The sequence below is a fragment of the Neodiprion virginianus genome, chromosome 2 (genome assembly GCF_021901495.1).
Source record: "Neodiprion virginianus isolate iyNeoVirg1 chromosome 2, iyNeoVirg1.1, whole genome shotgun sequence".
Taxonomy (NCBI): domain Eukaryota; kingdom Metazoa; phylum Arthropoda; class Insecta; order Hymenoptera; family Diprionidae; genus Neodiprion; species Neodiprion virginianus.
The window spans coordinates 40,133,998-40,158,814 of record NC_060878.1 but is presented as its reverse complement, the minus strand read 5'-3'; the positions used below and the strand labels follow the sequence as shown (position 1 = coordinate 40,158,814).

Below are 24,817 nucleotides of genomic sequence, written 5' to 3'. Positions count from 1 at the left end.
AACACTTAGCCGCCTCGCATAAATATACCATTATACGAATAGATTTTATTACATATCAAAATTGCAAAAAAAACTATATAGTAGCTATAGAACAGACCGAGGAAATTCGACCGAGACCGAGAAACTGTCCTCAGAAAAATTCCAGAATCACCGATTTCTGGCATTACTATGCGGCGTTTTAATTGAATTTTAATATTGAGGATAATTGAAGCAATAATCAGTACGCGCCAAGAATATCTTATGCATTCGCATCTTTCTCTCCATTAGTCAACGCGGGTGTTATCTTAAATGCCGACACATTCACTCAACCCGATTTTCATTCAAAGCTGAATTGCTTGCTGCCGTTTTGATTCTCAAATCACGTATGCGATGAACACGAACGATTTGCAAATTATATTTTCGCGATTGGTGAATGCAAGCATTCAGGATCGAATGGATATCGATGTCACAACTTAGGGGTATGCGTTGACGTTACGTAACACTGCGGCACAGTCGGTGTCGATGAACAGTCGATTTCCGTTTCTGAATCGTCAGTTTCCCCGGTCTAATCCGTTACTCGTATGTATTTTATAATCCTATTATACGTGTATACTCAAGACGTGTCTGCGACCCCCAGGATATGATCACTATAAAAAGTTCATCGTAAGCGCTGGAATTCCATTAAATAATCCAAGGTACGTACCTAATAATTTCGTTCATTTTTAATTTTTCAATCCTACGAGATTGGTCGAGACCGATACGCCAAGACGTTTTACAGATTGCACATGAAAGGCAGGCAAAACCTTTTTGTTATTTAAGTCAACATTCCGACGTCCTACTTCTTTGCATCCATGTATGCTCATTGGCAAATAGCTGCCGTTTACATATTTTAATTTGACAATTTTGAATGCGTGTCGCGTTCGCATCGATATCATCACTTTAATGTACAGAAGGACTCACGTATTTGTTTTTTTTGTTTTTTTTTTCATTCAAATACAGAGAATACCGTGCAATGCGAATAATTATACTTATCAATCGCATTCGAAATTTGTTTTAAAACTAGATAATACCCAATGAAGGGAATGAAAATCAAATGCAATAACAAAAACGAGTGGTCGAACTAATAGAATAAAAGGTTACTTCACTACTATCATGCCACGATCTAACATAATTACTGCATACATATATGTAATGCTAACACAGTGTAATAAACTTGATGCTAAATCGATGCTTTTATTTCAACCTTTTGTCATTTTAACTTGCAAACTCATATTTGAAAGCGTTGTGAAAAATAAAAATAAAAAAAGTGTTCCCTATTTGGATGACAGTGACAGCTGTTCAACAGTTCCGTAAAAGTAAAGTAAAGTTCCTTCGTAATTTATATCCGAACACAAGGAGTGATTTAGTTTTCATGAGTTTAGTCGTTTGAAATTTGAAAATTAAAGAAATATTGCAAAGAATGCAAGAAGAAAGTGATAAAATCAATTGCTATATTACCTTTTGTTTCAATTTTTATTACGTAATAGACATTTATATAAAATTATAGTGTATAATAATAATAATAATAATAATAATAATAATAATAATCTGACCTATGGCGATTTTTAACGATGAAAAAATGAATGACGTAGTCAAGTTTATCGCTACACTTTTGTACGTAACATAAAAATTTTGAAAATGTTACGTTGAACACCGGACAATTATAAGAGGGGCGGGAGGGAGGGAGGGAGGGAGAGAGGGAGGGAGCGAGGGAGGGAGGGGGGGGGGGGGTAACGATAAAAAAAAAATTCACTAAAAAATACATTCCACGATAATAATAGAAAATTTAGTGCAACAAAAAATGCCAATAATACGACACGACGGTACCTCTTAAAGATTCCGTAACGCAGACAGCCTCATTACACGATTTTTTTTTTATCTATAGATACATATCTAGTAAATAATTACTAATAAAGTCATATTTTCACATGCAGATTTTCTGGGCTTCTAAAAATTGTTTGGAACGCCTGACGACGCGTTATCAGTTCACCACTGCGAAATATCTCCGTTAACGTTGATCAAAAATATTTATATATAATTGAAATGCAAGTAAAAGCATCGATTTATTAATTCAATTGATGTGAATTTCCTTGATTCAAAAATTAAGAAAGAAAACAAAACCTCACAATTTGAATTTCGTATTACGGAGGTCGGTCGATGATGACTGCGACACGGTCTAGAGATCAGTGTCGTACCATGCAGCAACCTGATTGTTGTCTTGTGGAGGTGCGGGAAGTTCTTCGAGGTGATCAAAGCTCAGATCACCATCTTGAGCAACGTCCATGGTGTCCATTGCGCCGTACGTCGATCCTCCGCCTATCTCAAGTCCTTGCATTGAATCTATTGGTATCTGGTCATAACCTGGCAAAAAAATCAACATTTTCAGCATGTAATCAATTTCCTGCCTGGAAAGAAACTAACGGTAACTGTCCAAAATAAAAAATAAAAAAATTGAATAGAAATTATCACTGCAATTCTAGGTCAAAGAAAGGTATTTTTTTAATAACATATAGCTCAACTTTCTGATTTACATATAGGTAGATATATTCCTGGCATGTTTAGGTATTGTCAAGCTGAAGTAGAAAGATTACTCGTCATTTTACTTCAAATCGTCGATTTGCCGTTAATCTATACGCGATGGAGTAGATCGTAATTACTGAGTAACACAGGACAGTTAAGAAGCTTTAAGTAATGATATAACAGGGATAACAAACGGTGTTTTAGCTTGTTTCTTCAAACTTTTCAAAAATCTTGAACTAATCCAACTAATCGTAAATTTACTTACTGTTCAACGAATTCGCAAACTTTATTCAAAATCTACACAACTGAGAACTTATTTTCATTAAAGGATAATCATCAATTGCAAGAAAAAATCAGTTTCATCATTACATGAATTGGAAGTTAAAAGCTGTTTCAGTCATATGGAACTGGATTCGATCATGCGTTTTGTTATTTTCTCAAATCAGTTTTGCGATTTTCGATAGAAGAAACGCGAGTGAAAAGGAAAAAATAGACTTAGTATATTTAATCCAACAAAAACACACGTATGGACCCTTAACTAAGGTGGAAACTGCATAGAAACAAGCACTCCAGAGGTCAAAGTTATTGATTTCTCAGCTTCAATAAACAGAGAGGGTAAGATGAAAGGTAGGAGAGATTACAAGTCAGCGTAGGAGTTGCCTGATTGCATGCCTTTAGATACACAGTTGACTGATCACCTTTGTCGGCTTCCTCTATTTTTGTTTAAAAAAAATCTTCACTGTGAATTTATACTGTTGTGAACGAAGATACAAAATCAAACCTATTACCATCTCTCTTTACTCGCATTCTAATTTTAAAAAAAAATAAAGTAAAACAAGATGAAACTTCATTTTGCGCAAAAGATAATTTCGAAATTATAATTGAAACGTAAGATTTAATTAACAAAGGTGTTTAAATATCTGTTGGCAACAAATACACATGGTTAATATTGATTGTTATTCAAAGTAAGAAGCAGAGCGTTATTTTTCATGATAAGTGTTAAAAAACGATACATTCTACCAAACTATTTTTTAATTTCAACTGCACAACAACAATGCTGTATCATAGACGTGCAGTAGATTCAGACACACACACATGCGCAAGCGGAAGATTTAGTGACATGTTTTCAAGCATTAACTTGAATAAGTTTCCGTATTTTCATTTGCTCTACACAAGTAGACATGTTTACGATTGGCGTTGAGTTTGAACGTAGTATAATTCAACGAATGAAAAGGTGGATTAAAAGTACTCTCTAAAGTTTGCGTAACAAGCATTGCTGAATGTGTTTGTACAAAACCAGCGGAATGTTCAACGAACTTAAGAGCAATTCCGTGTACTGCAAACAGTAAGAAATATACACTAGCAAATAGCAAATACGTAGTGTATAATTAACACGAAATAGTGGATACAGTTCACAATGTTAATATTAGCAAGCAGATTAGAGTAAGTAAGAATTGAGGTTCACCTATGTGTTACCACGAGATATTGTTGATAGCCTTTTACTTAAATGTAAGTCCGTTGGTTAAGCTGCTGTTGGAATAACATTACATTAAATATAATGACTCTAATTAGCTAGAAGTGTTAAGTGCTTAAACGATACCCAAAGATTGTGAATTTTAATAAGATAAGGTTTACTCGGTTTAGTTTTGTTGAAGAAAGGAGGAGAGGGGAGATGGAAAAGGACACTACTACAGAAAAAAAAAAAAGAAACAACACTTGGACGATCTTTTTCTTTAAATTTTACAATGCGTGTGACGCAAAAAAAAAAAAAAAATCCGTCATTCTATCTCATGGACAAAAGTAATTACTTACTTTTCCCGACCAACAACTTATTTAACAAAATTCTATTAATTAGTTCTTTTCATGGAATTGAAAACTCCCGTTCGAAGTGATTCTTCAAACAAATTTAGCACAACATGGTGTACAGTTTGTTTCTATAATTAAATCGTTCAACGTTTATTATTTTACCATTGTTTGTGATGCCAGCAGCAGTGAATAACAAGTATAATTAAACGTAATGCAAAAGGGAGAGCAAGGATGGACGAAATGTGTGACTTACCTTGCGGCTGGTATCCCCGACCTCCGTGACTGCTGTGCACACTAGGGGGTCCTTGTCCATACATACCATCATAGCCTTGATCTGGACCAAGCATGTCCTGGAGAGTAGGTAGGCACAGGTAAACACAAAACTTAATGTCTAATAGATTAAAATTGTTACGCCCTCTGCGTTCTACGGTTGAGATCCGATTTTACTCAAAGTAAAGAAAAATAAGTGATAATAAAAAAAAAAATTTAATCAAAAAACCGCAAGAAATAAAGGGTTAACACAATTTTACACGTCGAATAAAAAAAGGGGACGGAAAAACCGATACATCAAACTGCAGGGAATACGGCTCCTCTTCTTTTATGTATGTGCGTACTTTATACTTTACATTATAAAGGAATTTTAGATTAGAATACCTTGTGTCTCGTGCGACATAGAATAGCAAAATACATTCCCATGCAGGGTTTATATGGTGTATATATATCTGTGATTTTAAATTCAACTGTGCGATGTTTGTTTCTAAGGATGTGTCGGGCACGTGTTCGAGCCATAAAAATTTTGGAACAGAAAAAAAAAATCGTACGACGGTTTACAAGGTGCAATTGAAGTGATTCAAGTTCAATTTCATTGAAGGGATATTACGAAAACAAAGAAAAGTTCCACAATTGTCCCAATTTTTCATATTGAGGAATATTAAAATTCAATTGGATTCACTTCTCTGTCTGTATTTTTTTTTTTATTCAGTACCTTTTCTGACTATACTATACGCTCAACACATTCTAATTTTATGCTTATATTTTTCTATTTTGCATGTACACTACTTCCCATGCTTCCATTAGGCACAACGCTATTCTATTTTTAAAACAAAATCGTCAATATTGACCTCGTAAATTGACAATCAGAATAAGAAGAGAAATTGATTTGCGTGATGTTTTCTTTGAATTCTTATTTCGGTTGTATAGGATATTCAAAAGCGAATGTCTTCCATCAGGAAATGGTGCATACAAAACAAAGGGTCCCCTTACCTTCCCCTGCCCTGTTAAAATCGAGGATCACCTTGTGACTGTTTCAAAATAAACCAGGTTACATACCCTAGACTTTGATGCTAATTTTGGACGAGTAGGTAATAGCTGTAATAAATCAAATCTTCTCCTAACATACCGCGGGTTTGTTGTGCTCTGTGAGTCGAAATTATAGTGAGCGGAGTGATAACAACTGTCTACTACTCGATCTATTCCAAGAAGGTATAATATCAATTGTTGCAGGCTAAAAATTATACAAAGAGCAAGCTTAAAATTGGTAAAAAAAAGCACATATGTATATGAATGTGATTACACGTAAGAACGCGTTTAATGTTATGTTAGATTAAGCTTTGCGCAATTGAACATATTTCAATCGATTATGAAAAATAGTTTTTATGTACATAATAGGCCAATTCGTGTGTTATGCGTATTGGAATAATGGACAAAACAATAATGCAACAGTCTACTACGCTATTATCTACCAGCTGCTACTGCACGAAAATTTTCATGTGTCAAATACGTAATACGTTTTATGTAGCGAATTAAGCGAGCACTCAGTGCTGACAGGAGATTCACAGGTGTGGAATATTCTGCACCTCTGTCACTTTAACTGTGGCTTCATTTACACACCATTCAATGGTTGATATTGGAAAACTGTCTCTCGTTTCCGCCCGTGTCTTTCTCTCTCTCTCTTTCGCTTTGTCTTCATCTTTTTCTGTCTCGTTTGAAACATGCTACTCTGTACAATACTTTTCCTTTGATCACCCATTACGCTTTGCACAATATGAATGAAACAGCGGCCCTCGCAACAAAAGGGAATAACACGTACATACCCACCCAAGTTATTAGAAGAGTGGAAAAACGAAAGAAAAGAAGGAATGTTCTGTCGATCTGGTGATATTCACGAAAAAACCTAGAATTATTTCAAGGCGGTTTGATGTGAAAACTAATAGAAGCCACAGTGCGAGTGTCTCGAATAAGAAAATGTGCTGATTTTACCTGTAAGTCTGGACCCATTCCGAGATCAGCGTTGTTCCAGAGGCTGGTGTCTTCGCGGAATAGCGAGTTAGTCAGCTCCATAGATAACCGTTTCTTGTAGTCCTGCGGCTTGTCGTCACTCATTCGGAAAAGCACGGCAGCTGCGTAAGTTGCAACGCCTTCGTTCCGCGAGTGAAGTAACTCAGTTAGCGGAGCGGTAGCTCCTTCTTGCTCAATCATTTCAGCCCCTTCCTTATCCGTCGCCAATTCGCAAAGTACTCCTGCCGCGACGCGTTGAATATTCTCAATCTCGTTGAACAGCAACTAATGTTCCATAAAGGTAAAAGGACATCGGATGAACAAAAGACTGATACTAATCTGTGATAAAGCAGGGTTGTGATATACATCACTAAAAAGTAATCTACAGATTATAAGTTGATCATTAGAGTACGGACCTGGACGAATATCGGTATAACAGTTTGAGTTCGAATGATCGCTCTGTTATGCGATTCTCTGGCTAGAATGTGCAAAGCTCCAACTGTGCCTTCCACAATTTCTTCCATGCGCACCCCATCTGCGTATGCTCCAGCTGCCTGTTGGCTTCCTGTACTAGCCACTGAGGATCTCTGCTGCAAGATAACGGTGATAATAAGCTCGATAAGTCAAGATCAACATTCGGCATGTGACGTGACACTGTATTAAGCGTTCTTTTATTTCTGTGTCTAATACGTTTGATTGAATGATCGAGACATAATTATAAAGGAACATACTCGCTGAGTATCCTGGAAAGCGCGCATGAGGAGCCTAACCAGATGATGAATAGCGCCATGTTCGCGTAACGGAGCATGATTCGCTGGGCACAGAGCCAGATTACGAATAAGGCCAATAACAGCCTTGACCAACGGCCAGCGCGAAGGCGGATGCAGAAGCTTGACTATGACCTGAATGCCGTAGTTCAAGCGGACCGAATTTTGGGCCATTTCGGCGTCGACGTGACGCGAAGTTAGATGACGGAGAGCACAGACTGCTGGCTCTGTTATCTCCTCGCGATCACCAGCGCTGACAATAGTGCGCACAAGTGCGTCGACTCCCCCAACTTGACACACTGTGACCTGAAATAAGTTTTTCAAATACTTTTGTGAATATTTTGCTTCTTCTCCTCATTTAAATCCTTACTCTGTAAGAAATTTGACGCACCTTGTTGCGTTGATTGTTGCATGTCAAATTTGACAGAATACCGGCTGCGCATGTGACAACGTTTACGTCGCTTGAAGTCAGCACCTGCACTAATCCTTGCAGCAGACCCTCCAGTCCGTCAACTTTTGTTCCTGCGTCAGAGAGATTTCGCAGTGTCCACAAGCAATTCTGAACCAGTCTTGGACTCGAGTTTCCAAGATGCATTGCCAAGGCTTGCATACCGCCAGCTTCGACAATTGCTGGTTTGTTGCTGGAGCACACCGACAGCACTGGGGAAGAGAAAAGAATACATATTGAAATATGATTGTTGCGTAAGAGGTGTCAGGGATAATTTCAGAGTGAATATTATCTATAAGTCCCTAGATATTGTTAGATTATATTTTACCCTTCAAGACTCTGGAGGTTGTCCACAACAGCTTCTCGTACTCATAAGAGCGCATAATTCGTACAAGTTCGATTGGTCCCTGAGAAGCGAGGATGATCAGCTTGCTTTCTTGATTGCCGTAAGCGAGAATTTGGAGACAGTCAGTTACAATAGCCAAAAATTTCACGTTGTTACGCTGAAGAAGAGCAACCATCTTCTGCAGTCCACCGGCAAGACGTACGGCCATTTTAGAACCGTCTTGGTGAAGCAGCAGATTGTGAAGCGTGGTTATGGCGTAGAATAATACAGACTCTACTGGTGAACTCAACAGCTTAACAAGGGCGGGGATACCGCCACTTTTGAAAATAGCCAAAAGCCCTTGTCTGTGGTGAGACAAATTGTGCAGAGTTCCGACCGCAGCTTTCGTTGATTCAAGATCATTGCTGTTTGAGATTGCTCGTACAAGAGCAGCCACCATTTGGGGACTGTTCATAATAGCGTGTCGTGAGGCTTCCTTTTTAGACAACTGATGCACCATCATAGCAGCCTGCGAAACTATAACCTGATCCTCGTCGTTGAGGAGCTTGATCAACTCTGGAATCGCACGAGTTGCCAGATCTGCATCATCCTGATAGTTGATCAAGTTGACCACTGCGTGCTTCAACATTTGGCTTGGCTCTGCCAGTCTTTGAACTGCGGTCGGTTGCGCTGGATCATACTGTGTAGATGGTATCTCAATACCCTCCTCTAATGTTTCAGGGAACATTGCTGCGCGTACACGCTGTGATCTCGTGTGGCTCAGTTGTTGATTCATTTCTGTTGAAATAAAAATGATTGTTGAATATTTTAATTGAATTTTACAAGATTCGTTAACACGTACTCCTCGCTGTTTACAACTTGACAGAATTCTTTTAAACTGAGGCTGAAGTTTGTAGTAATTTCAAGCAGAAAATAATACTCCGTAATATTTTGGGTTTTTTTCTTCCATATGTAATAAATATTTCAATAATATTTTCCTCACCGTCGACTTGGTCCTGTGTGAATCCTTGAGCGAAGCCCTGATCCAAGTCGAACATGAGTTGGTCTCCCTCTATATCGTCATCTTCCTTTCCTGACAGAGACTGCGCCTGAGTCGCAGCCCCTGAATGGATCCCCGAGTCGCCCATGTAGGAGTTTTGTTGCCACATGAGAGTCTGCTCTTTGGCAGAGCCCATCGGTAGGTCTGCCGGGCCTTGATAGCTGCCGTGCGACACTGGAAGTTACGAATATAACAGAAAATTGATTCAATTTCAAATCGAAAGGCCCTAAGGTCAGACCTGTAATTCAAATCAGATGGTACTTACTGGGTCTAGATTGATTCGACGTCATTTGATAACTCATGGCTCCAACGGGCGAAACACTCCACACCTGCATAAAATGGGGATTATTATGTAATTTTGTATCAGATCGATCGGAGTAAGTTTAGCATTGAATGTGTATTACGCAACAGTCTGAAATGTCACAAATTACAACTGATGAAAGCACGTCTTTTTTTTGTTCAGAGACACCAAACTGCATATAGATATACGTACATATGTCTAGCTGCTATGTAACTTTCATTCTTATGCAAATTTGACAACAGACTCATCGCTCCTATGATTCATATTACCAGCTAGCTAACGATTGTGAGATAACAAATATCTCGTAATACGCACTTGTAATATTTAGATTAACACCAGTGTATTTAATCATACAGATATAAAACATATATCTGATCGAAGCAGAAAAATGTACAAATGTATGATAAAAAAAAAATAATAAATAAAATAAAATACGTGTCTACCACAGTCCTCAAAAAATCTATTCACGCTGATAGCAAAGCGAATAGTACAAGATGCACGCAGGTGCACATATCCGTTCGAGTAAAGCGATAGGTAGGTGGTTTTTTTTTTTTTTTTTTTAACTCTCCCTTCTATTTCTCTTTTTTTTTATTTTCCATACTTAATTTATCGACGAAACGCCGGGGATCGTACGAACTGCTATAGAGGGTGAAAAAGGACCGATAAAGCGTATTAAACGAGTGTGATACGCGGAGTGGGCCAAGAAACCGAAGCGTGGGTACGCGTGGGTGTTGCGGCACAACAAAGGGCTCAAGAATGCAATGCATCACCATTTTCTGACAATCGGAAGGGGGCAATGGAAGCACTTTTGACACACCCAGGCGTAAACACGAAAATTGGGGATAATCAGGCCTCAGAGGGCGAGACCGGGGGCGCGGATAACGCAGGATAACATTGTTTCACTTACCGTTTACCAGAGGGTCGATAATTATTGTTATTCGTGCGAATATCGTCCGTCAAACTACGCGAGTGACTCACTTTACACCAGCCAGCTTCCAGTTCCCCCTTCCAAGCACTGCCTCCTCGCTCCGCCAACTAAACATGGCGGATCCAGCGGCCGCAGCGCGCCCTTTACGACGAGACGAAGACCTGCGCCGCGCAGAAAGTAGTCCCGATGTTTAGACCCGGTGATTAGAGTATGACACACTATAATATGACTCGAGTCGATATACTGTGCCGTGTCGGCGGTACAAAGCATGCGTGAAGTTTTAGCCTCCCGCAGAAGCTTCGGGGAACCGGTCAACGGCGCTGATTCGGATCATGGGACAATTGGGTAGAATTCGAATTGAAAAAATAAAACAAACTGTTACGATCCGTAGAATCTTTGGGTTAGGAGGAAACCTTTTTTGTGTTACTACGCCGATAGTGGACCGAACGATCAAGTGCCGAGTGTTGCCACTTGACTAATTGTTCCATGTGCTCGAAATAGGCAATAAATTCGATGCTGTACGAGCCTCTCGACGCTCTCTGCATTCGCCTTTTTCATCATCCACTCTTTGTCGGATTTTTTCATCATTCGGGTCTGAGGACATCGTTTGGAAATCGGAGAATTCCCAGCTGACTAAGCCGAACACTAATCGGCGGCATTGCGTGACTCCTATACGTACTACAGACTCTAGTCTACGGTATTCGGAGAATTAGAAAAGCGCGGTATACGCGTCAGAACTATTCCTTTATTTCATGTTAGCTTATGTTCTTAGTTTGTGACGAAATTCGCAGATGATAATTGACCGGGAAACTTCCCTCGTGCACCGTCCGCAGGCGTAAATCATACTTTTATAAGGATTTACATGTATGAATCTACATAATGTATAGGTATAGTAACAGTTATACCTAACTGGTTAATAAAGTTATTCTGTGTTAAATTCTACTGGATTTATCTCTCCATTTCCATATAATAATCGTAAATATTTCATCTTTCAACAAACAGTCGCCCTTATGCCTACATCTTCTATAATCACGTGGCGTGCTACATAGGGTTCGAGCTTAAGCAAACATACATGATTATGGCAACAAAAACCCAGCGTTTGTAGATATATTTCAGATAAATGATTGTTCGTTTATTATCGATGGATGAGATATTTAAAATTCTGCGAATAACTTTTTTCCCCAGCTAGTCTCGTTCAGATGAAATTGTATGATTTTTCTCTTTTGCTTCTAAACGAAGGCCGCTCGAACCGCTCCCAGCTTTTTATGGTCAGAATCGACCCTTGCAGGGATAATAGGGAACCGCTATTTTACCTGAACGAAACGCGGCAGCACACAGAATTGCTTGAACTGCGCAGTTTGAAGTCTAGTTAACTTTGTACAAGGAATTGTTCCTTTTTAATCTTCACTTGGAAACGAGATAAGCCTGAGCAAGTTGACCGAAGAATCAACCGTGGAATTTATACTCGCGCGTTCCTGCAATTACCATTATTTAAGTAGCTATGCCGCGGTTTTACACGCCAGACTAATGTCTAGCTTGAAACTAAATTGATTTATTATAGTTGTATTATAGCTGCGTAACATGACCGTAGTATAGTAACTCCAGAAATTTCAGTTACGTTTATCGCTCGTAATTATACCATTTTAGCAATTCTGATAGATTATCTCTTCGTTCTCAATTACAGCGATTCTATTTGCTTTTGAAAGTAACTATCGAAACGCTCCGAAGATTCTAAAATCGGCGCATGTTATTCTCGATCGGAGGTGCCACAAGCGCCTACACGAATGCAACCGATATAGCACGCGCGCTTGGCGTGTAGCGTGTGTCGCTCGTTAGGGGAGCGTTTCCAAACGAAATTTGTGTTATTACCGCACGATCGCGACAAAACGAAGTCGTGAGTTAAGCGAGACGTAAATCGGAGCAAAACGGACAGTCCGCTTTTCAGCGCTTCAATTTTTCAAGGTGTTAGGCCCATTTAGTCAAGCCACTCAGGCTTCATGCACGGGTACGCGCGTGTACCAACGGTCAAGTTTACGAGCGGGTGCCTCGAGTCCAGCTATGCATGGCCGGCTACAGATTGCGTTCGAAATAACAGACATCGACTGTTATAGTGCAAAGTAAAATGTATTGGCAGTTCGGCAGAAGAGCGCTATCAATTCTTATCAGCTGCGCCCATACCGATTAATTTTCACGAGCGTGATTGAGAGAGATTTCCCCTCGATACGTCGTCACCCGGTTAATGCTCGAATTCGCGCCGCTTTTAACGTCATCCCGCCGGTGGGCAGCGATAGATTCAAATATTTGACGGTAAACAGGAAATAGGAGACATTAATTCGCCATGTACGCGATCCGCGCGCATGATTTGTACACGCGTAATTCAGGTTTTCGTTTCTCCCTTTTTATTCGGGCCGTTTGTTTCTCCGCAGGCTGAAAGCCACGAAGAGACCCCAACGTGGGTATAATATGCGTGCGCATTAATATGCTCCGGATTTAACGTTGCTCAAGATTTGATCGAGTGTTCTATATCATCGCCCGTCGTTCGAGTAACCTCGGCCCACCCGGCGTAATTATATGCCTGTTAACGAATGAGTTATTGCTCCAGGAGGAGACAATCAGTGATTTATATTGACTCTTATTTGAGGGGTGGGGGTGGGGTCGGCTCGCAGCGTTCTCTGATAAGTGTCTCTGATAATATGCTAATAATGATTTGTGGTGACGGCGACTTCCGCGTTAATCTAGCTAAAGGCCTCCGCGCACGAGTCGATCGTCGAGTCGAGCAAAGCGAGGAAATTTAGAAACGCGCAGTGGCCCGACATTAAGCGTCTTACAGCGCTCCCCCGCTCTGCATTATATTTATCTCTTAATTTAACGACGCACGTTTACCCTGCAGCCCGCTGTGCAATGGGGTGACGTTACAGCGCAATTATAATATATTGCAATATGTATTTAACCGTCCATGGGATTCGTGACACGTCGTGGTTAAACGATGACGAGAATAATTACTGTCGAACAAGTTACACCGTTATGGGTTAATATTATTACAGTCTCGCGGGTACGTCGAGCTTCCAGAGATCTGTAAAGAGCTCAAAAGTTCACAGGCATTTTAAAGCGTACTTACACGTACCTATAAACTTTCGTAATAAGCAATACCGCGCTCATACCTGTTCGTATAAACCGTTTGAAAAACGCGATAATCTCATAATTAAGTAAAGGTCAACGAATCCCCGCGTGACGAGTTGCCAACAAATCTCTGCCTTCTCATATTATATGCGCGTGTACGATATGATCGTTGCCCGTATTTATTACGGGCATTCACCTCTAGTACAGTAAACCACCTCCATGCACGCTATACCTATATACATAAACTTTCTTGCAAAACAATAAATCTCAGTGTTTATCGTACAGTGATTTTGAACGTCGACCGTGTGATTTGTTCCGCGGCCAAATATTTCTTCAAGTTTTATCTCCATAGACTCACGAATTTCAGTTAAAGTCAGATCTGGCTGTAAATTTTAAAGATATATACCACATATGTCAAAGAAAATTGACGACAAAACCCACATTACCAATAACTGTTCAACAATCGAACTATAACTGAATAGTTTTACTCGTCGACAATAAAGGCGATTTTCGGAAGTAGCAGATAAGAATATGACGAATGCTTCGGATCACATGCTATATTTCGGTATCCAGGAGAAAAACGGCAGCGTTTTCAGGAAGCAGACTTTGATTGGGTAGTGCAGTTCCTCGGGGAAGCTCGAACCTCTATTATGGGGAAAATGCCTCGATCACGCATGGCCAGTTGTTGATGAGCGTCACTATGAGCGTTAGGGTGGGCCATAATTCGTCCCGAATCTCTATGTGCCTTGTATGAAATTTCCGGAAAGATCTTCATCATCCAGGATTATACAACACTGCGTGCAGCGTGTACCCCGAGTAGAATTTCAACCAGACCAGGTTGACCTCCCAGCAGGCTCTGATCAGGCAAACTCTACTCCGGTGCACGTGATCTAACCCTGACTAAACCTGACACGTTGCAATTGTCGTGAGCAGCCACCAAACGTCATGGAAGTCGTTGACGTTCTCGTGATAAAAGTACCAAATGACTTGTAATAAAATGTCGCCGTCCACCTGCAAAATTGTACAAAATATCATTTCGCAGTTTAGCCAGTTTATTATTTTTCTAGACATCTGTCTATAGATATCAGCAGCTCATTTTTAGAAGCCTTGACTTTGTATCTATATAATAATAATTATAATTTCATACGTTATGTTAAAAATCAATAAACCCGAACAATCATAGCCCGAGTCTGATCAGGTAATGTCTCAACCTGCCCCGATAAACGCCTGATAAGGCCCCGATCCAGTTCCGATACTTCGAATCATCGCCTAATCAGGACATTCTAAAACGGCACGTTACACTTCTGGTCAGGTCCTGATCAGGTAGCCTTACGCGTACCTGATGAAGCGGTAAGTCAAGTCTGATCACGGCTTCGTCCGAGCCTGCTGAGAATTTTTACTCAAGAAGGTTTTTCATTCAGTAGTAACTATTAATTAGCCCAGCATTGACCGAGCGTTCTGATCACGCTGCGCGCGTCTCAACTCGGCATGAGAGAGCAGCATCAAGGCAATCAGCATCCCGGACGATAAATAGCGGTGTCAATGACGTACACGATCGTTGGTATCGTTACGCAACGTAAGTATAACGTCGCAGAGGCAACGGCATCGCGGTTCCGCAGTGGCAGGTATCCGGTGTTCTTTTCCGCGGAACATGTTGTTCGGCCCCCGGAGCATGATCCTGTCATCGTCGATAGGCTGAGCCTCTGCCTCCATTCCTGGGAGCAGACATCCCGACGTATGTACCTGGAAGCGCGATTTGCGCGCATGCAGCAGCGTGCACGATATGTAGCTACATTAGGTACACGTTACGTCGGTGACTATACGGGAGTCGAAGGTGCACACATCGAAGGGAACCGGGGTCGAGGAGTAGCTGCAGGACGCGTTTAATATTCCAGGAATAAATAAAAGACGAGCCTGGGGTGATCAAAGCCGAACGTTTTCAGACGGGACTAGCTGCGTGCCGAGGGTATAACGCGGGGCTTATAGCCACGGTGCTGCAGTGATAGATGCGGGGACAGGGATGCTGCCCCCCTCCCCCTCCGCCGCCACCGCCCCCATTCGCCCCACACCCACGCCGAGCGCTGACACGAGCGTTTATGTCTACATAAATTCTCATTTGAACCTCGATAATAAAGTAAGCATGCGGGGGGACAGACACGACGGTTCGTTCCGTCCGTTACCGTTCCGTTCCGTTCCGTTCGGTTTGCCTGCACTGTGGAGGATCGGCTGCGGCCCTCACAACTTCTTGATACATAGATCACACCGAGGGGGATTCGCCGGTATTAAAGGAAGATCGAAGCGGGAACAGAGAGACGAAGCTCAGGATTGAAAAGATGCACACGCTTGTACACGGAACGGCTCGGTTGCAGAAACGACGCCATGTTTAATTATACGCGTTCTCAGAATCCGCGGATCTCTCGCCAAGCCGTGTAACTCATATAAAGATGCGTTCTTCGGACATCCTCGGATCGAGTCCTTCCTTTCGGCTGTAAAAGGGTTGCGCATTTGGATCATAAATTCTTTTTATCGATGAATTTTTCGCCTCGTTCTTACACCAGAGAAATACCTATCAAACTTCTGTTGTAAACAGTGCAAGCATCGGCTATCCTTCCGAGCAAAGTCCAGTGATGATTAATTAACGGGATGGATCCTCCAAGGTACGTACAAGGTGCCCATTTGCTTCGTTGCAGATTTATCACGCAGGCACGAGGCGTGGGGCTCAATTCTCGTCGTCGCGCTCGACTGACCACGTAAATGAATAGCTACGTACACGTATTCATCCCGGGTCTTGCTAGGTATCGGGGATATCTTCATTATTCGCCGGAGTAATCGCTCGATAGTTGATCGAGATTGCACGAGATCTCCCGCGCACGGAATTCCTCTCCCACATGCGCCTCGCACACGCGAGTTCCTCACACCCAGCAGGTGAGCCTCCTGGCGCGTGTTCGAGTCCTCCATACGATGGCCGTACTTATCGCTATGTTGCCCAAGGAACCCATCCAGGAAGCGCGGCCACTTCCGGTCTCCCGTCTCGTTACGACTCCCGTCGAAGTCCTTCGAAGTCGGGAATACGAGCGGGAGATTCGCGGGGACGACGTGAAGAATTAGGAGGGTGTCCTTTACCGGGATGGAAGGACCACCGCGGGCTGCCCGGGAGTCAAGAATCCCTGACACGGTCGCCGGGAATAGACGAGTCTGCATTCATCATTCTATCTAACGGATACCTCGGTACTCCTTAGACGAGGACAAATCAATGGCTGCACGAGTGATGGACGAAAGTAACGTGCCACAACCCTCGGAAACCATGGGGGGATATACGGAAAGGGGCGGAAAAGTGCTTTTACGCATCCAGGATCGATTTAAATGCCTCCTCGTCCGTCTTGCCTCCATCGTCCAACGGCTACCGAAGCGTCGATCGACTCTTCCAACCTTCGTCCACCCCAGCTAAAAAACACTCGTATTAGCAGCCTGAAGGACAAAGGGATGCACCGTGTGCTCCGATCTGCAATAAAAGTGTTTCAAATTAACGAGAATTATTTTACCGGAAAAGTAGTACGGAATTTCACGTATAAGGTGTATGCGTGGCACCATTTGTCGGCCACTAACATAAAATTCTGCGCAAATTGACTTGACTGTAGATATCTTTCGTTAATCGATTCGTGACTAAGATCCGACTTCAAGCGTGTTTCGTCGAGAAATTTTTTATACCTGGTACAAAAAACTTTATCGCTTGACGTTTATTGTATTCGTGGATCAAACCACGATTCTGCACAACCATTTCTGGCAAGGACCTCAAACGACACGCAACGAGTAATATGTTAAAACAGTTTGAATCTATGTTATTGAGCGTTTTTAGCTCATTACAACACTGTGAGCGAACTTCTTGCAAGCACTTGTAATTTACCAAAGCAATCCTTCAAATTCGTCAGAATTTCTGGACCGTGCATCGATTCCCGCACGAAGGTGAAAAGCTCAGATCGTTATTATACCAGCCAGGGATCGAAGGAATTAGAGCGTGGGCGGTGGACGGAGTATCGAACGGTATCGGAACGGGTCGCATAGCTTATTGGTGGTCCTCAAATGGTGGACGGAACCAGGAATGGAGCGGGTGACGATAAGGGTGAAAAAAGACGGGCTCCGGCGGAATCGCGGAGGTTTTTTCCTGCGCCGCAGGTTGTCCGAGCAATAAGATAGCCAGCCGGTGGGCCCGACAACCGGCGCGCGTTCCATCCTGGCTGATGAGGCAACCCACACCGTCAGCTCGACGTGAACCCTGCGCGTCGACGTACGCGGGGATATCAGGGCTGTAAATCCGGGATTTTATTCGCCCGGTATCGAGGTTTATAGTGTCTTCGTTTCGCGTCTGTGTCCCGTGGATGTGGCGAGAGTTATGCCCGGCCGTCGACCGGGAAGACGTTTGCATATCTCCGGAGAGATGGCCGCGACGCGTTGCAATTCTGGTCTGTCATCCTACCGCGGCAGTAACGCGTCGCTGAAACACAGGCTCGAGTTATCTGCCCGCGGGTCGTTTCGGCGGGGTATTAAGCTGCCGTCACACGGAAGAATTTACGACACCTCCGCCGCTTTATCGGAAGAGTAATTCCCTCCTTAATTATTTTTACCCGGGACCTAGCTCTCCGGCTCTCGTCCCGAGTTATTCAAACTCTCTCCCTCCCTCCCCCTCCCCGAACTGCCCCTCATCCCGTCCTGTTAAAGGTTCGTCGATCTTGATCGAGATTACACTTTTTCTCCGGTTTATCGCACGCGAAATTTGTCGTGTCTCACGAGCGCTGTTGCAACTTTACGTCGCGTCTTTGCGACATACACTTTTGTTGCTAGAGTTTGTTGTCCTGGTTTTTTTTTTTTTTTTTTTTTCTTTCAATAATTACGTAAGTTTCAAAATCGTGAAAGACAATTTACTCAATAGGAATATGTACCTTATTTTGAGGAGAAGAAAAAAAATTATTCACGAATTTGATATAGGTAGTGGCGTTGATCTGTAAAATCAATTTTCAATTTGAAATAAGTTTGTGAATAAAATTTTTAAACGCATTTGAATAAATAAATGAGTATGTATAACAGTGAAGGAATCGTTGAGGTTTGACGATACAAATTCCTTCAAATATATATATATATTTATACGCCGACGATTCTTTTCATCAGCGAGTTATTTTTGTGCGAGAAGAAGAAAACAACAAGAAAGAAGAAAACCGAAATGCGACGTAACGACGAGTCGATTGAGACGCGCTGGTTTCAACGGCTGTATAAAATTCTTGCGAAAGTCGCGGAGAATCTTCTCGCCCAGAAGAAGTTGAAAGTAAAATAATATCGGAACGGTTAACAGGTAGGTATATTTCTGTCGTTATAATTTTTTCCTCGAGCATCGTACGGTACAAGTATACCTATACTATCTGGGTTACAGGTATAATAATACACCTACGCGACAGATCCAATTAGCAAATGAACCCGATGACGCGTTATCAGTTAATAGACGACGAGAGGAACGCTGTCGAGGACTAATCAATTTCGAGATTATCGGCAAAGTGGGGTGAACGTGGCGAGCGGCAAGGGGGAGGAGGAGGAGGGGAGGGGGTTTGTCGACTCCTCCGCGATAACCCTGAGCTTTCGCGTGTGTATACAACCGTGTATACGATACATGCCTATAACCGACATGTATAAAGCTGTGCGGATGTAAATGTGCCTCTGCACGGTAGAAACGGCTGCAAGGAACGAAACAAAATGATGGAACCGACGCTGCTGGCATCAGCGTTTCCATTATCACTCGCTTTATCCGTAATTAAAAGCCGCGACCCCAACGGGGCCGAACCGACAGCTACCGATTCCCTTCATAAGCGAGGCGTATATTCGATTCAATTTTCATAAATAAGGGCTATTCAAATGAGCGAGGAAGACAGAGACGGATAGAGAGAGAGAGAGAGAGAGAGAGAGAGAGAAAGAAAGAGACGAGTGGGAGCGGAGGAGTGAGACCGAAGGAACGGAGGAACGGAACGAAATAAAGAAGGAAAGAAAGGAGGATAAAAATACGGGGCCCCCGCCTCCCGGTATACAGATAGAGCCGGGCAGGTAGGTAGAGGCATGCTATAAGTTTCGGCGGTGGGGAAGTGATCTAAGCGATGCGACAGCGGGGTGTAAGCTGGATATATTGCCGGTCGAGAGCGCGCTGTTTTCAACCAATTATTTCTACTTGTGGCTGCGGCTGCATGACGGGGCGGTCGAGGAGGACAGGACAGGGAGGAACGGAAGAGGGAGAACAGGGGGAAACGGCGGGGGTGGGCGGGGGAGGGCGAGTTAATGTCGTAAATACATCAGCGTTATGGATGCCAGCAATTATATGAGCTCCTCGAAGGAGGAGCGGTTAGTATATGATACGATATGATCCTTCCGCCGCCTCTCCTCGCTCACCCTTCGCACGATCATCCTCCGACTCTTACTCGCTCGGACTCACCTGGCAACTTACTCGATTCTCACGTCCGCTTACGAACCCGAGAGATTTCGTTCACCGGACGTTTCTATCGCGGATCTTGTGGCAATCGGTGAAATATACAACTCTGCCCTCGTCAAATAATCCCGGAATGGAAGAGCATATTCGGATGAAAGAACGGAAACTTGAACGAACGGAAAGCCGTCATTCTTCTTCCTCTGGGAATTATCGGTTCACCTCGTCACATCGTTCCTGCAGCCAGCATATGTCAGTCTCCGTATTAATATTGTCATATTTGTCTGTGAGATGACTAGCATAAACGTTATCGTTGGTAAAAAATTTTGTGAAATCGTGTCCGGTTTACCGAGGCTCGAGAACTGTCGATGATTGATCGCGTGAAAATGATCTGCGGAAAAAAAAAATTAAGTTCTCGAGCCACGCGGATTCTTTGGATCATCTGGATTAAAAATGTTGGATACAGCGTTGCTTGTGGCCTTTGTACACGTATACTAACACTCTGAAATCGGGAAAGTAACGCCTGTTGTACGGATACCGTGCGATCTTCAACAAGTCATAATTATCGATCGGGTATCTTGCACGCGCGGGAACGTCAAACGATTTCTCCGCTGATCGATGCATTCCGGTGATCGCGCGGTTCTCGCTTTGTGAAACTTGTATTACCTACATGTGGGTACCTGTGTAACAGCGAAAGTTCCGTTATACCGATGTACGTACCTTCACCTGAACGTAGGCACAGATTTAAGCGGTAAACTTGCACACGATTCAACGTCGAAAAATATGAAACGCGGTGATTCACGCGAACGGATATCGATTGACAATCCCCGGTCGGAAGGCGAGCCGTGAGGAGATTCGAAGAGAGAGTTTTTCCCCTCATGAAAGTCGTTGCGCAAGCTCGAGCATCCGCGTTACGGTCGAAAGAGGGACATGTTTATTGCCTGAAATTAGGCACGGATATGATTGTACGTTTACGAAATTAATCTCGAACCATTCGTCCTATTGTCGATGTAAAGCACAGGAATCGTTATACGGCGATTGTTCCTTCAGATGGAATCTATAACCAAACAAACGATTAGTTTCTGCCGAATGGTGTTTCATCAATTTTACAACCCAAGGATAAGGATGCTAGAGAAAGCTCCGAACATCACTCTCCCTCAAAGTGAAATGATGAGAGAAAAGCAGGATCTTCATCCCCGTGCGGTTTTGTCGGATTCGAAAGCGCGCAATTTCGCTGCAACGGTACAAAGTAACGTGTACACTTGAGATCGAGGATCGTGGAGTGGTGGAAAGCTTTTACAAACCTCCACTACGCACACGTTACAACGAACAACGGTCGCCGGCTTTTTTCGAGGGCTCGCAATCAGAACTGCGGAGCTTCTTTATTCCCGTACCTTTGTCGCATCGTCGTAACGAGACTTCTGTCGCTCCCTTTTCGTTCCGATCGATTTAACGTCCTGCGCCACGCTTCTCTGCCACTCATCCCCGAAGCACAGAGTTTGGAGTTGCAAGCTCAGATTCCTCCTCTTCGTGCCTGCCGGTTCTTGACTATGGTGTCACACCGCGTCTCGGGGCTCCTGAATTTTTACCATCAAACGAGCAGGTGAAACGCTCGATCCTGTAGCCGCAGATGAGACGTAAGTCTCTTCAAGGATTCGTCATCCCCGGACGAACGGCGTGATCTTCGCACACAATTCTCGTGCCAACCGGCCATATTTCTGTTCGTCCGTGCCTGAGCCTTCGAAGGAACTGATTGGCCTCAGCCGCGGGGGTTCTCCGTTTAATTCTCGGGGGCCCAATTAAATCAAGACAGCCGCGTGCGTTACGGTCTTGTCTATGAATCATATTTCGCAGAGTAACTCACGCGCGCTGTAGAAGCGCCGGGATGATTTGCAAATATTGAACTTGCGAGGTGCTCGATGATGCCGTTGAATGACGAATCGCGGGGCTTCGGATTACGATGCGTGTAAGAATCGGGAGATCTCGTATCGAGAAAAGCCTGACCTTGAGTGTCCACCTTGAGAATTGGTTCGAGGACACCTACGGTACAATCCGATTCGCGGGTTTATCGATTTATCACCTGAAAAGAGATCGCAGTCGCATAGTCGACGACGAGATGACAAATCCAGCAGACATTTAACGAGGCATAAAAGTACAGGATGCAAGGATCAGGTTATTAGGCGCATCAGAAGGATACTAAATGACGCTGGTCGAGGGCGCTTAGTCTGGCTAAGGAGGACATAAAGTTGCGTGTACGAAAACGAATGTTTGGTGGAATTTATTATTGCTTGGACCGGACCGTAATTCAAACCACCCTGGCGTTATCTTCATCAGGCTGCGTCAGACCTGCAGGTTCGGCATCAGCTCGGCACCGCTGGAGCACCGCGTGAGATCTTGTGAGACCCCGCCGAAGGCTCGATCTTGGGCCGCATGGACGACGTCTGCGTTTTCACCTACACCCAGCCGTTCCCTTGCCTCCGCCCTTATACTCACTAGAATTTCGGTGTGGATAGCGCACCGCGGTCCCACACATCCTCGATCCCCGATCCACGATCCTCGATCCTCGATCCTCGATTCTCGATCATCGACCAACGCCGCGCCCGACTGTCCGTCCGATTCTCCCGCTTGGGGGAGGCGATCGTTCAGACTCGCTCGAATTTATCTTATTGTTGGACCAGCCGCGTGTTGCTTTAGCGATGGAACGCCAAAGATGGCGGGAAGAGGATCAAGTCTTAAATAAAAATCATCTCGCTTTTATTTCGAATCGAATTACGTGCGCTTTGCAATCATTACAGATCCTCAGATACGAAATTGTCTTTTTATACTATTGTACAGAACATTTATTATCTGTCAGGTTGAACATTTTTACTCCCGTTTCGAATGCTTCGCGTACATTTATCAAATGTACTATTCATATTTGTGATACTGCAAAGTCAGGATGCTAGAAAAATCGAATAGAAATTACGAAATCACATCTATTAGATGAATTCATTTCTTGTGTAATATTCTTTTGTCTATCTTTCGTGAAACGAACTTTGCAATAAATCGAAATGTATACCGCACGAATCTGCGCGCAGATTTTTTTTGTTACATATCAGAAACTAAGTGTGAAGGTACAGCGATTTCGAAAGAATTACGAAATGAGTTTGTGTTACACAAGTCGAGTAAAGTATTCAGAATTTACGATCCTTACATCACTGCGTCAGGTCGATTATCCCCTAATTAAAAATAAATTCTTACCCAAATCTTATAAGATTTGTAAATGCGATCCAGGTCTTCCGACACTCCATCTCTTGATATGTTTCGTTGATAATATTGTGTAATAAAACTTGTAAAAAGATCACCGATAAAATACTTGGAGAGAGAATCATAAAATCAAGTGAGATTTCGACAGTTAAGAAATTTGCTATCGAATTCAATGATCGCTGCAAATTATGATGAAGTATATTTTTATTACAGATATATTATACGTATATGTAATTCTGTACGCTTTCTAAAAAGTGTGACGAAATTTTATAGTAGATCGTTACGGTAGTGACGTATTCGCAACAATTCCTCCGCAATTATCCCTCCAAGACAATACATTACGTTTACAATCCATCAGGTCAATCCCTTGTTTATAGTCAACTGTGAAATGATTTATAGTAAATATAATATTTTATATACAAACAAGAAGTCTGACTTCTTTCGTATTGCATGTAGGTAAAAATGAATACAAAAGTCGAGACGTACGATGGGATCGATATCCTGCCCGCGGGAGCGGATAAACTTACCATCGGTTTCGCGGCTCCGGGTCGCATCCGGTCCTCCCAGAAGCGGATCCGCGTTTCGGAGAACAGTTAAGAGATGGCGACTGTGGTAGGAGTCCAGAGTTTCCGGATAAAATTACGGAGGCTTCCGTGGGCGCCCACGCACCCGAATGAGTGTTAACTGCTCGCAGGTGAGTTACAATAATCGAGAGTCGGAAATTAGGGGCATGCGACCGAACGAGGGAGGCGGAGAGAGCTTCGAAGCCGAAGGCTTGATCGGTGGCATAAATAACCGAATATGCGCGATAAACTCTGTTTATAAAAGTGTATAAATATCGTCTGACGTGTAAGTGCGAGGATGCGTTTGGTGAGGAAGGAAAGTAAGGTATACGAAGGAGGCGCGAGGGTGTGCAGAGATGACAAACTTATCTTGGTCAATATTTCGGAGAGTAGAGAGAAAAGAGAAGGAAAAAAAGAAGCATAGGAATGTATGGTAAGAGGTATACGTGTATATAAAAAATACTGAAAGATGCCCTGCTGGGCCTTGACGCCGAGCCGGCGGTGAATATTAGTATATAAGTGAGTTACCCCGCGGTATAGAATAATTTAACGATACGTAGTAGGCAAACGGTATTTAACTCAGCGGGGCGTATCTCGACACTGAAATCAAACTTAACACGATAGCTCTCGGAGCACTGTGAGAGCGTCGAGAAATTGTTCAGGGACACCGATGCTTCGATTAAACATCTTTTTAGAGGGAAACTCAAAATTTTAATTATCCCACTCTGGGGCAATCAACTCAACCGATCAAATCATGGTCGTCTTGGTACCGAGGACGGCGGTCCGAGCTTTAGGAAAATTATAACCCCAATAGAAGTGGTTTGTGAACAAAGTACAAAAAAATACACACACGCGCGCATGGACGTACGGAATTTATAGACGCGATCAAGGTAAAATCAATTTTCGTGAGGAATCTCATCAAACCTTAATTGCTTGGATCATAACTTCCTCAAACTCTCACAATTCTCTGGTAATTTACAA

General features: G+C 42.9%; 1 protein-coding gene across 3 annotated transcripts; it reads right to left on the bottom strand.

The window, feature by feature from the left end:
* Positions 1 to 892: 892 nt before the first annotated feature.
* On the bottom strand, positions 893 to 10,563 carry LOC124297210 (armadillo segment polarity protein). 3 transcript variants are annotated; one of them, XM_046747978.1, is made up of 10 exons: positions 10,430 to 10,563; positions 9,487 to 9,550; positions 9,165 to 9,395; positions 8,165 to 8,959; positions 7,780 to 8,048; positions 7,353 to 7,694; positions 7,038 to 7,211; positions 6,604 to 6,906; positions 4,598 to 4,694; positions 893 to 2,379 (listed from the first exon to the last, which is right to left on the bottom strand). In XM_046747978.1, exons 2-10 carry the CDS (start codon positions 9,521 to 9,523, stop codon positions 2,195 to 2,197), a joined length of 2,433 nt encoding a protein of 810 aa, XP_046603934.1. In that variant the 5' UTR covers positions 9,524 to 9,550; positions 10,430 to 10,563; the 3' UTR covers positions 893 to 2,194. The 3 variants fall into 3 exon arrangements, with proteins under 3 accessions (XP_046603934.1, XP_046603935.1, XP_046603936.1); XM_046747979.1 differs by having other exon boundaries at positions 7,038 to 7,208; XM_046747980.1 differs by lacking the exon at positions 4,598 to 4,694 and having other exon boundaries at positions 2,236 to 2,379.
* Between the last annotated feature and the right edge of the window lie 14,254 nt (positions 10,564 to 24,817).